The sequence below is a fragment of the Danio aesculapii genome, chromosome 25 (assembly GCF_903798145.1).
Source record: "Danio aesculapii chromosome 25, fDanAes4.1, whole genome shotgun sequence".
In the NCBI taxonomy this organism is placed as follows: domain Eukaryota; kingdom Metazoa; phylum Chordata; class Actinopteri; order Cypriniformes; family Danionidae; genus Danio; species Danio aesculapii.
Window position 1 is genome coordinate 19,863,959 of NC_079459.1, and position 15,917 is coordinate 19,879,875.

The 15,917-nt window shown below is 35.6% G+C and overlaps 1 protein-coding gene across 1 annotated transcript in view; it reads left to right on the forward strand.

The window, feature by feature from the left end:
- The window catches only part of LOC130219030 (uncharacterized), a 50,015-nt gene that overhangs the window by 20,709 nt on the left and 13,389 nt on the right, over positions 1–15,917 (forward strand). Inside the window, 10 exon segments of the mRNA XM_056451301.1 lie at positions 1,135–1,194; positions 5,616–5,874; positions 6,585–6,618; positions 8,527–8,863; positions 8,943–9,298; positions 9,539–9,713; positions 10,367–10,399; positions 11,893–11,991; positions 12,130–12,284; positions 13,216–13,407. Of these exon segments, the coding sequence (XP_056307276.1) occupies positions 1,135–1,194; positions 5,616–5,874; positions 6,585–6,618; positions 8,527–8,863; positions 8,943–9,298; positions 9,539–9,713; positions 10,367–10,399; positions 11,893–11,991; positions 12,130–12,284; positions 13,216–13,407 (1,700 nt within the window).

Sequence of the window (15,917 nt, forward strand, 5' to 3'; positions counted from 1 at the left end):
AATTTTTATTTGTTCCTTGTGCGATTGATTTGCTGAACTTTAATGGGAAGAGGTAGTTGCTGTTTTAGTACTATTAATGTTGTTTAATGTTTGTCCTAAGTGTGTGGTGGGATATGTGTTGTAAATCAATTACGCTACAGAACAAATCGCCCCAAAAGGGACCAGTTAAGTTTACAATAACCGTGTATGTATATGTGTATATATATATATATATATATATATATATATATATATATATATATATATATATATATATATATATATATATATACATTCAGTTGAAGTCAGAATTATTAGCCCCTCTGAATTATTAGCCCCTTGTTTATTTTTGTCCCTAATTTCTGTTTATCGGAGAGAAGATTTTTTCAACACATTTCTAAACATAATAGTTTTAATAACTCATTTCTAATAACAGATTTATTTTATCATTGCCATGATGACAGTAAATAATATTTTACTAGATTTTTTTAAGACACTTCTATACAGCTTAAAGTGACATTTAAAGGCTTAACTAGGTTAATTAGGTTAACTAAGCAGGTTAGGGTAATTAGGCAAGTTATTGTATAATGATGGTTTGTTTTGTAGACCATCAAAAAAAAATATTGCGCATAAAATAATAATTTTGACCCTAAAATGTTTTTTGAAAATTGTTTAAAAACTGCTTTTATTCTATCCACAATAAAGCAAAATTTTCTTGCTCTGTTAACATAATTTAGGAAATATTTAAAAAAGAAAAACAATTCAAAGGGGGGCTAATAATTCTGACTTCAACTGTATATATGCAGTATATGAAGAGTTTAGATGCAAAAACCTCTAAAAGCCTTCTCATATTATCTTCTGAAGTTAGCATTTTTCTCCGACTCCTGTGTGTAGGCTCAGTAATTTTAGTTTTATAGTGACGAATAAGTTATTTACCTTGCCTTTAAAGTGAAAAAACTGAACATAAACACAAGAGGCTGACAAAAATTGTCATTTTAGGAGAATATTTCAGATGTATGTATGTATATTTTACCTTTTGGAGGTACTCTCAGTCCATCCTTTCCAGTGACCAGTATTTCACCCTGCTATTAATTGTTTGGGAGCATCCTTCATTTACAAATAAAAATTTTGATATCTTATTTTTTTTTGCCACAGATTACAAGTGCTCCAGGAAGAGGAGAGTGAAGTCGAAGCCATACAGAATCAAATTACAGAGTAAGACATCTGAAAATATTAAATAGAATCGCAACTAATGCAGCAAGAGCTAGCAAATGTAAATTTAAGTCAATCGTAGTAGTCTAAAATACCAAATGATAATTCAAGTAGTGTCTAGTCTCCGTGTTTGTATATCTTTGTTTATACAACCACACATAACTACAATACCCACAATCCATGCCCACTGCTTAAGATTCAAATTCTATTCAATGTCCTAGCAACCACATTATGGCAAGCCAATTTAAGATTTCAACTGTTGTTAAAATGTACTAATAACATTTTTAAGCTACTAGTACTTACTTTTTTAAATACTAGTATCTTTTCCATTGAGTATTATTGTTATTTGTTGGCTACTCAAACTTATTTATTGGGAACTACCTCCTTTTACCCTTTTATATTCGTCTTTATATGCTAGTTCTTATTTATAAAATACTAGTACTCATTCTTTAGATAGTACTTATTTATGAGATACGTACTACCAGTATAATACCAGTATTAGATGCTTTATTCATAAGATGCTCGTACTTATACATTAGATAGTAATGCGTTTTCATTAGATAGTATTTATTGCACTAATGACTAGTAATTATTCGACTGTTATTAAAAACATATTTCAACTGTTTACCAAGTTTTGACTAGTATGTATTTAAATTGTTCCTACACTGTCAAGAAAATCCTTGCTGTCTTAAATTTATAAGTTGAATCAAATTGACTTATCTAGTCGTCTCCATTTACATCAGTCAAACTGGCTAAAAATATAAAGTTAAGCTTTGTATAACTTATAAAATGTAGTGGAAACCTGATTATCTTTTTAAAATAAGTTAAAGCAACAAAAATATTTGTTGTTTTGACATTTTTTTTTTACAGACTAGTACTTATTTTTATATATTTGTAGGTATTCGTTGGGCACTAGTGTATTTCTGAGATACTAATGCAGGACTTATTCTTACATACTAGTGCTTATTACAGTCATTAGTCTTTATGTTAGTTTTTATTCACTAAATAAATATTAGATCTCATATAGTATGCTGCTGAAGAGTAAAATGACCAGCTGCTGAAGAGGAAAGTGTTTATTGAGTGTTTATCACAGTCTTTCAGGACTGATCAGAAAGATTTTGATCAGAACACTGTAAAAAGCCAGAGCATAACGTAACATCATGTTCATGAAACTGTGTGGTGCTGAAGATACGTTTTGAAATCCTTTCCTTGCTGATTGATGACATTTTCCATACAGCATCATGGAAAATGTTGTTTTTGTTCATAAAGTCTACTTTTAGACATTGTTTTAAATGAAGGTGTTTTATAGTGTATTTCTGAGATGCTAATGCAGGACTTATTATTACATGCTTATTACAGTCATTAGTCTTTATTCACTAAATAAATATTAGTTCTCTTATGTAGATTCTAGTATGTATCGATTAGCTGCTAGTACTTTTTTTAATATGTTGTGGCAAACTCCCTTTCAGTTTTCAAAGATTAGTCAAGTACTTGTACCTTTTTTAGTTCTGCTGATCTGCTGATTCTCCACCATTATTGCCTTTAATCACATTTTGAAAATATTTGTGGAGAATTCCTCCCTCCAGTGGTTTATTAACAATCATGCATTTAGCACACAGTGTGTACAATATTGGTCATGTAAAAATACTCATTTTTATCATGTGATGTATGAGTAATTTTGTCATTATACCCATAGGTGCTTTTTTCTTTTACCTTCTCACCAACAGAAATAACAACATCACATGATTCAGTGTAAATAATTGAATGCATATGAACTGGCTGTCCAAGAACATATGACAGTAGGAACATGTGATATCAGGGTAAAAGGTTAACTGTAAAAACACATATATTCATGAATTGATAAAATACACATCAAATATATTCCAGTTAGATTTTTATATTAAATGTTTGGTTCTGGAAACAAAACCTTGTTTTATGTTGCGTGGGTGTACTTCTGGGAGAAGCCAGAAAATACATTGTATGAGTGAAAATGATAGATTTTAATGTTAAACCAAAACTCATTCGAATGTTAAGTAAAGATCATATTCCGTGAAGACATTTAGTAAAATTTCTACCGTAAATACATCAAAACTTAATTTTTAAATAGTAATATGCATAGAGGGTATTTTAAGAAAAATACAACGGTTATTTTGATAGCACACACTGTTATACTTAAGGTGAACTAATCCGTGCAAGAAAATTTGTTTTGGTAATCTTCGATCAAAGTCTGATTATTTCCTTCCATATTTGGAGTGGAGCTCCTTCTCTGTTGACATAAGCGTGTTGTATACCAGCCTTTACATGTTTGTCTTTGCAAGGTTGTCTATACATAACCAAAATTTAGATTTCACATAAACTTTAAAGTCAGCATGAAATCAAAGTTTACTCTTCTTATTTTTCTATGTACATAATTATGCCGTTTAAAAACAATGTATCTGTGCTCGTCATTATTTTGTACAAATTGATTTACCCTCACAATCTTTAATCAAATTACCAAAACCATCCCTTCTCACTCAAAACGATTTTTCTTCACTTCTGATCATATGGAACGCCTTTAGGGCGGGCTATCATTGCGTGTCGTTTCTGCCCTGCTTTTGTCCATTAGGCCTATCTTCCAATGATCCAATCAGTTCTAAACGGATAAAATCATGCACCACCCTACATAATCTTTTTTTTTAATTTCAGGAGTTTTAACTGGATGTACGCAGGGGTGTTGCTAGACATAAAGCTCTACTGGGGCAAAATCAATCTTACAGGTGGCATGCTTAACTTTAGTCAAAATAAAATCACCGTCATATTATTTAAACTTTAGTTTCACCTGTGCCGACACCTGCATGAAAGGCTGTTACACCGGTTTCACAATGTATGAGCAGCGCGTGACCAGTACGCATTTCTCAGCGTGCATTGATGTTCATCACAATCGAACCTTTTCACATTTCCGGGTTGTTCAGTAGCAGACACCGTCATAACTAGGTAAACTTAGATCGCAGTGAATGGGAGAGGACAACAAATTTTTTTTTACAATCCTATTTTCTGAAATAATAAACGAAAAACTCCACGGTGATGTTATCAAGACTTTCAGTAAAAGGAAAAAATTGTGTGAAACTGATGACGGTAGCCAGAGGAGAGAATAACGTCAAATTTACTCGTCTTATAGACGTTCCATTAGAAACACCTAGCATAAGCGATATTTATTTTTTGTAATTTGACGCAAAGATGATATAATACATTCATAAATGCATGTAAATTTTCATACCATTTAAAAAAAATCTAAATAAAAAACTCTCAACGATTTAAGATTATGATGACCGTTAAACCTATCATCACAGGCTTGTGAAAATGGTCTAAATGGTTAAAAGGACAATCTTAACTTCCCTTTCATACGACTTTAAATGAGCAATTCCAGCATTATGGATGTAAGATTTGCAGTAAAAACTCAAAACATAAATCCACATAGAAAGTATCTGCTAACATTATATTGAAACATCTGTTTATATTTTCCAGAACAACTGACCACAGAGTTAAGAGACCAGAAAAATATCAATCTGTAACATGTAAAACCATGTTTTGTACTTTAAATGAGGAAAATAAAAATGTGTTATGGCTGTTACCAAAAAACAATGCGAGTTTACAGTATACAACATACTTTGTAGAAATTCTGTAAATTAAACTGCAAAACCCAAAAGAAATAATACTAATCTAAAGGATAAGAGTTGGCTCTTTGTAAAAACAAACATGACTGATTTTATTTTATTTAATAATTATGCATTTATGAGGAAAAAGTGTCGTTATGGATGTGACAGATGTGAAATTCCTTACTTACACACACAAAAAAACTTAGAAACAGTTTCCGTATTTTGGTGAAAACTTCCATTTTTTTCATGGCAAGTTTGACATTTGCATGAAATTGCTCAAATGTTAAACCGGCTTGCCATACCCGTGCAGCATCTCATCCCATCGCTATAGTAACTAATCGCGCCTCAGATGCTTGTTTTCTGTCTCGTCTCTATGAACGATGGCGCAGATTCTTCACTTCTAAAATGCATGTGTATTTCGTTATAATTAATCGCCTCAAACACATCATGAACTTTATATCGCATTAATGTATAACAACACGCCACAAATATTGATGGATATGGACGCTGAACCACCTGTTGCGCTCAGAAAACGCGACTGATATTGAAGTAAGTTATTATAATAACTCGATGATAACGCTAGCCTGTAGCTTTCGTTTATACATAATGACCACGCAATTTAAACGAGATATAAGAAATTAAAAGTTATACGCTAATCGCTTGTTGTTCCACGAAGCGAGAATTCTGCTTATGTGTGTGTATTAATAGCTGACACAGATGTGCTAGTTGCGATTAGCCTGTTGTTTATATAACAGCTGATTGTCTGCGTCATGCTGTGTGAATCCACAGGTGTCAGTTACCTTCAGTTAAAGAGTTTGTTCCAGAAGGACCGGAGGAAGAGGCTGTACAGCCTGCTTTCACAACTGAAACCCCTGTGGAGGAGTTCAAGCCTGTAGAGGAGGAAGCAGAGGCTGAATCTGAACCTGAAGAGCTTCATGAGGAGGAAGAGGAGCACAGGGACTCCAGCGAGGCTGAAGAAGAATCAGACCCCATCACTAAACAACCTCAGTCTGTTACCTGCAGCTGTAATTTACGAAGTGTTTCACCGGTAGTTTGAAATTACTATCTCTCTAACATGCTGATGATTCTGCAGGATGTCATTGAAAGGATAGTTCAGCCAAAAATGAAAATTGAGTCATAATTTACTTGCTCTTGTTATAAATCTTTATGAGTTACTTTCGTTTGTAAAACACAAGAGAAGATATTTTGAAAAATGTTGGAAAACTGTCATGTTGACCTCCATATAGCTCCATATTGACCTCCATATAACTCATCACTTGAGTAGGGAGAGTAAATAGAGTGTAAAATTTCATTTTTGGATGACTGTCCATTTAAATTGTGCATAAAACTTAACATTGTTTAACTTATTTAATATTATTTTCAATCCACAGCCTTAGCAAATAGCCCTGAGTTTGTTCATAACAGTCTGAAGCACAAGCTTCTTGGTGCATAATTACATTCAGATTTTTGAGTGTGCTTAATTGGTTGTGAGGATGAATTATTAGCAGATTAAATAATAATAATAACAAATTATTAGCAATTTAAACTTTTTTGGTGAACTATCCCTTTAAAATGTTTCTTCGAATGCACTAATCACCGAAACTCCCTCTGGAGTTGCACTGAACTAAGTACACTGTGCTCATAGGCATTGTGCAGCAGTCATCATATTTTTCCTTTGTATTTGTGCTGCTTTTTGCTTCTTTGTGGGACAATGTTTGAAATAAATATCTCACATTTCCGTTTATGTGCTTTATGTAGGTTGAGAGTGCAGCTGCTGAAGAGGAAAGTGTTGGTGAGTGTTTATCTCAGTCTTTCAGTACAGATCATGTCAAGATTTTGACCAGAACACTGTAAAAAGGCAGAGCATAACATATTTATTCCACATTTTTATTACTTGGTATTTAAAAGTGTTTATGAATTTGGTGTCTTTGTAGTTTGGAGTTTTTTTACTTTCAGCTATTGCTATAAGGCTTAAATATTATGTTAAATATTATTTGTTATAATTGAAATCTTTAAATAAAAAATATAGTGTATATACAGTCATATGAAGAATTAGGACACCCTATGAAAGCCTGGGTATTTTTTGAGTTTTTTTTTATATGGTTATTTAATTAGAATGTTAACAAGGCAGAAAGATTAAAAAATGCATATTCTAACTGAGGAAAAAGTTAGGACACCTAACATTTGTTCACACTTAAAATGGCTCAAATCACAGACAGGTGTACCACTACAGGTACACGTAATTAGTAAATTGTGCGTTACTCAGCATTTTGAGTGAGGCTTGCCTTTTTAAACCTTTGAAATTTAGGATCCTGACTGTTGAAGTAAGTGTCAGCACCATGGTGAGAGCTAACAACTAAAGAGTTGTTTAAGGCCTTCAGGAAAAAATGTAGCAGCCTACAAGTCTGGAGGAATTTAAAAAGATCCTTTTCCACTGTTCGTAAAATAATCTACAAATGAAGGGCTTTCAGAACAACTGCCAACATGCCCAGGTCTGGTCTAGCAGACTGCAAGATGCTAAAAGCGATCTCCAAAAACCCTTCACTATCTTCACAGGACTTACAGCAGGCTCTGGCTACTGCTTGAGGAACATGTGAGACCATCTGTCTAAAAATGTGTCCTAATTTTTTCACATGACTGTACATACAGTTGAAGTCAGAATTATTAGCCCCCCTGAATTATTAGTCCGTTTAGCGGAGAGAAGATTTTTTTTAACACATTTCTAAACATAATTGTTTTAATAACTCATTTCTAATAACTGATTTATTTTATCTTTGACATGATGACAGTAAATAATGTTTGACTAGATATTTTTCAAGACACTTCTATACAGCTTAAATTGGCATGTAAAGACTTAACTAGATTAATTACGTTAACTAGGCAGGTTAGAATAATTAGGAAAGTTATTGTATAATGATGGTTTGTTCTGTAGACTATCGAGAAAAAATATATAGCTTAAAAGGGCTAATTTTGTCCTTAAAATAAAAAATGTTTTATTTCGGTTAGAAATAAGACTTTCTCCAGAAGAAAACATATTATCAGACATACTGTGACAATGCCCTTGCTCAGTTAAACATCATTTGGAAAATATTTTAAAAAGACAAAAATATATATACTATATATTCAAATTTTTCACAACTTGTGAAGCACAACATTAAACATTTTTAAAGCAAATTGTGATGCACTTTGAAGCAAAGAAGTGTATGAATATCAGACAAAAAGACAAAGGTACAAAGCTGTGAGTTTATAGGCTTTTATAGGGAAAATAACAATTTCATTAAGCACTATGAAGTTATTGAGAAATAGACAAATAAACAAAGTTTTTGGTTGCATCTGTAGAAACAACACATTTCATATTTATTGCAAAATGTGTACACATATGTATTTTGTGAGCATAGATTGACCAACTTGATTGTGTAATTTGCTGTGGTTCATGAAACCATGCTATAGAGAACTTTTAAAATGCTTTCCTTGCTGATTGGTGACATTTTCTATATAACATCAAGGATAATGTAGTTTTTATGCATAAATTCTAGTTTTAGACATGATCGTTTCAAAAGTAACTGAACTCATTCAAACAGATGGGTTTTTTAAAAAGCAAATACTATTCGGCTATTTTTAAAACTCACTTTCCATATGGAGAAATGAATGGCTCTATTACTAAGATAGAATATGATTGACTTTGTACTGTTCTCCACAGTCCCTTCCAGATGTCATGCGCTGAAGAGCTGTTGCTTGCGTATACCATTTGCGCAACAAGCCCTGGACAACTTCAATCAGTTCCTGATAGACATTGAAGTCACCTTGCCCACAGTGCCTTCCATGCCCAGTCTCCCTCCTGTTGTGACTCAGTTAATCGAACAGCTGCCTCCGCTCCCTCCTCAGCTAGCACAGCTGCAGCAACAAATCTCTCAGCTTCCTCAACAAATTTCTCAACAATTCTCTAAAATCACCCCAGAATTCCCAAATAGTGCATCTCAGATTCCTGGCTTCCCCGTGCAGTTATCCAACCTCTCCCAACAGCTGTCCAACATTCCGCAACAAATATCTAACCTTCCACAAAAGTTGTCCAACCTTCCACAAGCCCTTCCACAGTTTTCCATCCTTCCCCAACAGATCTCTAATATTCCGCAACAACTCTCCAGCATTCCGCAGAAAATATCCAGCATCCCGCAGTGCGCCCAACAGTGCTACACTAACCTCCGGAGCCGTCTCAACATACTTAAGCCAGATCAAGATGCTGAAGGATCAACCTCAGAGCAGTAGGGATCTGGAGTTGGACCATCTCGTCCGACAGTCCCCGCTTCATTCCCCCCGTACCCCCTCGCCCTCCTCCCCAAGCTCCATCCTAGACTTGCCCAATGTGCCCTCTTACCCCCGTCTGCCACCCATCGCTCCTTCACGCCAGTTATCAAGCGTCTCCAACACAGCCTTCCAAACTGAGGACAATCCCACCTCTGCTAGACCTTCAGGTGATCCACTTTGTTGCCTTTTTCTCTTAGATAAGTTTGTGTTATGCTTTGCTGTGCTGTGCTATGCCTTGCTGCCAAATGTGACTTGTAGTGCCCTAAGTGACCTCCTAATGTACCAACCATTGACCTCAAACTCTAAGGTTCATTTAACCCCCAAGGTAAGTCTTGAAGAAGGCGTTACTGTCTGGAAGTATTGAGGTTTCTTTGAAGTTGCTTTACCGAGTATCGTCTAATCTCCAGTGAGCTCCAGACTGAGTGTGCACCCGGCCGTGAATGTGGAAGATGTTGATTCAGACCTAGGGAAAGGAGGAAGAAGGTCTCGCCCCATTCCCCCAATTATAAACCTGCAGGATACCAACCTCAAAACCCTCACTGTGCCTGGTGCCCGTAAAGCCAGTCGGACTAGGTAAATATTGTCTTAACTTTTGCCAATAGCCTAGTGGTTAAGTGCTCTGACACATAGCACTTTTGGCAACCCGAGTTCGATTCCCGGCTCGAGGTCCTTTGCCGACCCCTTTCCCTTTCTCTGCTCCCAATGCTTTCCTGTCTGTAACCTCCATTGTGCTATCCCAATAAAAGGTGAGAAACCCCTAAAAAATAATTATTATCAGTGTAGTAATGTATGAGGAACAACTCTCATAGAAGTCATACCAAGCTGTTACTATTGGTCAGAATTCATATGACATTTACTTGACCAAGCATAGAGCTGTGGTGAAAATTATCACATATATAATTAATAATAAATACATACACATGAAATAGCTATGAGTTTAAATATTAACAGAAAACTTCCATGTAATAAGAGAATCTGTTCAAACCTTGTGTGCTGGACTCATCATATATTTATTATTACTTAAATATGCAAGTCTGATTGTTACAGTGTGGAAATGGGACAAATCAACTCAAGGTTGACAGTAAGATTAAGTAAACAAGCTAAATTCTGAAAATTCCAATCAATGACTTTGTTTTTTCTGTTATGTTGTCTGTGTACACACACACACACACACACACACACACACAAACACAAACAAACACACATATTTCACTGGATTCAAACATCGTATGCAGAGACCGAAAACCACAGACAATTTGGACCAAGATGTAAGATACTTTAAATCAGCGCATGTCAGGACTCATCTCAAACCACTCCATCCATATTGTCCACTTCATATTCAGGCATGTGATCAGCCAAGGACAAAATAGAAGGAAGATAAATCCCCCCCCCCCCTTTTTTTAAAAAAAGAAAGAAATTAACAATTATATATATAAAGGGGTATAGGGTGTCACGGTGGTGCAGTGGGTAGCACGATCACCTCACAGGAAGGTTGCTGGTTCGAGCCCTGCCTGGGTCAGTTGGCATTTTTCTGGGTGGAGTTTGCATGTTCTCCCCGTGTTCGCGTGGGTTTCCTCCGGGTGCTCTGGTTTCCTCCATAGTCCAAAGACATGTTGTACAGGTGAATTGAATAAGCTAATTTGGCTGTAGAGTATGAGTGTGAATGAGTGTGGGTGTTTCCCAGTGTTGGGTTGCAGCTGGAAGGGCATCTGCTGCGTAAAACATATGCTGGATAAGTTGGTGGTACATTCTGCTGGGGTAACCCTTGATGAATAAAGCGAGAAAGCCGAAAAGAAAATGAATGAATGGAATTATATATATATATATATATATATAAATTTACATTCCACTCTGGAAAAAATATCATACATGCTAAAAAGAGTTTATCACTTTTACCTTCCCTTTCCTTCAGCATAGTCCCTGCTTTTTAATGAATTATAAAATATATTTTTATACATTTTTAATATCATAATAGTATTTCTATGATACTAATAGATACTAATAGTATACCTAATAGTATCTCCAGGGGCCCCAAAATGGCGTGGGCCTTTAGAATCGTCCTAACATAGTCCCCTCCCAGCAGCACTCATGGGGCAACCGATCTGGTTATCTGCCTTGATGACGATTAACCTCACGATTAACCCCAACCCACCCTGCAAAAAAACAACAACTTCGAATTTACGCAAATTACAGGGCTCACCCCATTCAGCTCGGAAAATACAGAAATTCTTATTTATATGGAATAATCACATCCCTGCATATTCTACATTTGTGTGCATATCGTAAAGGGGCTATATGTAGACATCTGAAACTCTTGTTAATTTGCGACACCAGTGGCCATTAAGTGAACTGCAGTTAGCAAGTTATTGCTTGTGCTCATGCACATGTAACACACAAGAGGCTGAATGTGATTCAGTCACTCACAATATACTCACAGCAAAGATTTTAGCATTATTTGATTGGGGAACTTGTATAAAAAGAATAACTTCCTTAATCGATCTACAGGCCATCATAGGTAAACTAGGAATTTGGTAAATGCAATCAATTTTTTAAGTTTTGTTATACGTTTTGTTACATTTTGGTTCCTAAAAAGTAAGTAAATCATAAAACTTCTTGCATATAGTCCCTTTTAAATGTGTATGTGAAAAGTTTACTCATCTTATATCATTTACTTCATTTTGTTGTTCAACTTGTTGTGCTACATTAATGATTCCAGTCTTGTGGAGGCCTTTATTAACTTGCTCTTGTCTTCCTTTTACAGCAAGAGACTTTACTCACAGGATGATGAGGAAGAGGAAGAGTTAGAAACTGCAGTTCGGGCCTGGCCTAGCCAGAGTAGCATCTCAAGCGCAGATGATGGGTAATAAACATGCTGTATAATACAATATAATAATGAAATAAGCAATGGAGCTGATTGAAATGATTGAATGATTGAATGATGGAAATGATTTTTAATATTAATAATACATTTCATGTGTTTTGTTTTTGTCTTTTTAAGGCTTAATCAGCGGCCAGCGTCTTCCGCCAGCCAGGCTAGTACCGTAGTAAACGAGAGGTTACAGGAGCTGGTCAAGCTTTTTAAAGAGAGAACGGAGCGGGTCAAAGAGAAACTGATTGATCCAGACAATTCAGATGATGACACACCACCTGCCAGTGAGTCAAGGCAAAAAAAAAAAATTAAACCATTGAGTTTTGATATAAATTGTGATCCATAAAAGGCAAATCATAAAACTACTAGCACTTTTGGGGGTAAAAACTAAATTAAAACCTGCTAATGACATTACATAGAGGGCTTATAAAGTTAAACTAGTGGTCTCTATAGAACCAGCTGCTCTCTATAGAATGCAACAGGCCGGGTAAGCTCATATAGGTTGTATTGTCCATTATTGTACAATTAACCACATAATACGTTCTTGAACAAACAGTATGAGCTCATTTGTGAGTTTGCATCAGCACATATAACATTATGTATATTGTAAACTAGATAAGTGAAATTTGATGAGAATCTATGATGTTGGCTTGACAAAAGCACCTGAATTAGCATACTGATAGCATGCCCTGGTATTTTAGCATGAATAAGCATTTTACAAGCCTGTTTCTATGATGAAAACATGAATTGGCAGATTGGTAACATGTTATTTACCAGTTAACAGTGAGGTGGTTGTAGCATAAAACTTTTTGTGTTTAAAAGTAGTTATGCTTAGAAATTATTCTTGGAAGAAGAAGAAAATCAATAATACTTGAATAGAATTTCAGTTTGTTGTTTTTAGTTCCTTGCACAGAACAAATTTGCATTCCCTGTATATGATTTTTGGCTTAAATGCCTTTAGCCATTGGCCCAACTTGATTTAAAGTAATTGATAAAAATAAATAAAAGTAATAAACAAAATGCTAAGAAGTTCTGTAGCATCAATTGTTTACAGAGACCACCTGGTGTATATTTATTTTTCTGTCATAAATAATTCAATGAAATTCATGTGTATGCATGTTTTAAGAATAACTCCATCATCCAAATATTTTTGAGACCCACTATAATTTCAAAGTTTTGAGACTCAATGTTTTTTTAACATTTTTTTCTGAACAGCCCCATCTAAGCAGGCTCCAGCTCCTCCTCCTGAACCTCCAGCAGAGCAGAAAGCAGAGCAGGAGGCGCCTGAGGCCCCAGCCGAGAAAGAAGAGGAGACGACAAAGTTCCTGTGCTTTAAAGTGAAACCTCAGACTAGGATTGGCCGGCTTTTACGGTATCGTTTTCCAGCCAGCATCGACCCCTTCACTAGTGAGCATTCCTCCAGTCTTCTCTCTTTTCACTGTAATCCTGTAGACCAGGGGTGCTCAACCCTGTTCCTGGAGATCTACCTTCCTACAGAGTTCAGCTCCAACCCTGATCAAACACACCTGAACCAATTAATTAGTACCTGAACAACACTTGATAATTACATATTGGTGTGTTAAATAAAGGTTGCAACTGAAATCTGCAGGAAGGTAGATCTCCAGGAACAGGGTTGAGCACTCCTGCTGTAGACTCATTTACATTTCTCCTGTCTTGGCATTCTACACTCACACACATAAATCTAATCCGTTACTCATTTTCCTTCTTTCTTAGTTCTTTTCTTACACCTTTTTTTCTAAGTTAAAGATAACATTCCTCTCTCTGTTTTAATACTTGCAATTCTGAGCAAACAAAGTCAGAAATTGAGAGATAGAATTGCAAAACTGGAAGATATATTTATGTCTCTGAGAAATAAAAGTTTAGCAATGTCTCCCTCACATTTCCCTCACAATGTATTGTATCTCTCAATTCTGACTCTATTTCTCAAAATCTTACAATTCAGAGTTAATTTCATGCCTATTATTTCTTAATATCAATAATATTCATTCATTCATTTTCTTTTTTCGGCTTAGTCCCTTTATTAATCTGGGGTCGCCACAGCGGAATGAACCGCCAACTTATCCAGCATTTGTTTTATGCAGCGGATGCCCTTCCAGCTGCAACCCATCACTGGGAAACACATACACACTTATTCACACACTCATACACTACGGACAATTTAGCCTACCCAATTCACCTGTACATCATGTCTTTGGACTGTGGGGGAAACCGGAGCACCCGGAGGAAACCCACGCGAACGCAGGGAGAACATGCAGACTCCACACAAAAACGCCAACTGACCCAGCCGAGGCTCGAACCAGCAACCTTCTTGCTGTGAGGCGACAGCACTACCTACTGCGCCACTGTGTTGCATCAATAATATTATTTAATATAATTTTTAGGCTAATATCAATATCAAGTTAATATCATTTTCCCTCCAAAATTATTTGTTCAGATTCTATGGCAGTTTTATCCAATTCTGGACTCTCACAATTCTGATTGTATTTGGCAAAATTCAAAAGAAATCCGAATTGTGAGATACAAATGTAATTGCTAGTAGGGATGCACTGATCCCGATACTTGGATCACTATATTCAGTGTAAATTTATAAGCCAACAAAAGCCACGAAAGTATGAAGCACAGATGAATATTCAAGTGCTTAAATTCATGTTCAGTTCAGCGCTTCCCTCCACTGCCCCTGTCAATCATTCTCCATTCATTCACAATTCAAACTGCGTGTCGCATTCATGACAACATGAAAAACTTTCTCCGAGACTACTTGTTCCTGTTAGTTTAAATAATCAGTGGAGAAATGCATTTCGTTTTGCATTAAATGGGTTCATTTTGACCTGCAACATGTTCATTTCTGTTTCTAAATCATGCTGTGCTGTGTCTGTTAGATTAGCAGATCTAACACTGGAGTTGAGAGGGTTATTATTACCTGCTCTTCACACACATAGTAGGCCTACCTGAAATTTTAAATTAGAAAAGGCTTAATAATACATTGGACAGATCCTCATCGCACTGATTTCTTCCCTTTGTGCTGCTGTTTTGAAAGTGTCCGCAGATACCGGAAGGCTGCGCGCTGTGTCTCAGTGATGCATCAAGTGATTCATTCACACACCGGCTGCGCAGACGTGACATGCACCACTATGAAAATTATTCTCACAATAAGTTTCTGTTCTCTCATCCTTCCCACTGAGTTTTTACTTCTGAGGGTGCGAATAGTTTGTAAAGCCTGGCTCATTGTAGTCAAAGTAGTCCAGTAATTGTCATTAACAGAAAATTATTTAGCCTAATATAGGCTACTCTGAAACTGTGAATATTTCACTGTAATTTTATTTATACTAATATTTTATTTAACAGACCTGTTTGTCAGCTTGTGTGCTGAAGCATATAAGTGGATTTTGTTTTGAACTTCACCTCAAATATTCTTTTTTATTTTATAGATAACTGACCAACAAAAATACATTAAAATAGCCAACAAATTATAGCAAATGAAATTCGTTTCAAAAAGATTTTTCAGATATGCTTTTAGTTTCTCCATCTCACTCACGGCGAGTTTAGGCGAGAGAATGTTTATTAAGTAAAACTGGCCCCAGACGGTTTAGTTTAGTCTGCTTCAAACCTGCAGGAAAATATCAGGCTTTGCTAAACGGCTGGTTATTTTACCAACGGTCAATAGCGGTAGCCTATTACAGATTTCAAAGAAAAATCTTAGTATTAAAAAAGGAAACACAATCTGGACCACAACAGATCATATCAATGTCATAACGAATGCTCAAATAATGTAGCATATAGTTTATAGCAAGCATCGTGTTTTTAGTTAATAGTGTGTCTGTCATATACACTGAAAAAAAAATTATTCAAAGATGATTCCGTGGATTTACTCAATTTTTTTACGTTAAGTGGTTGTA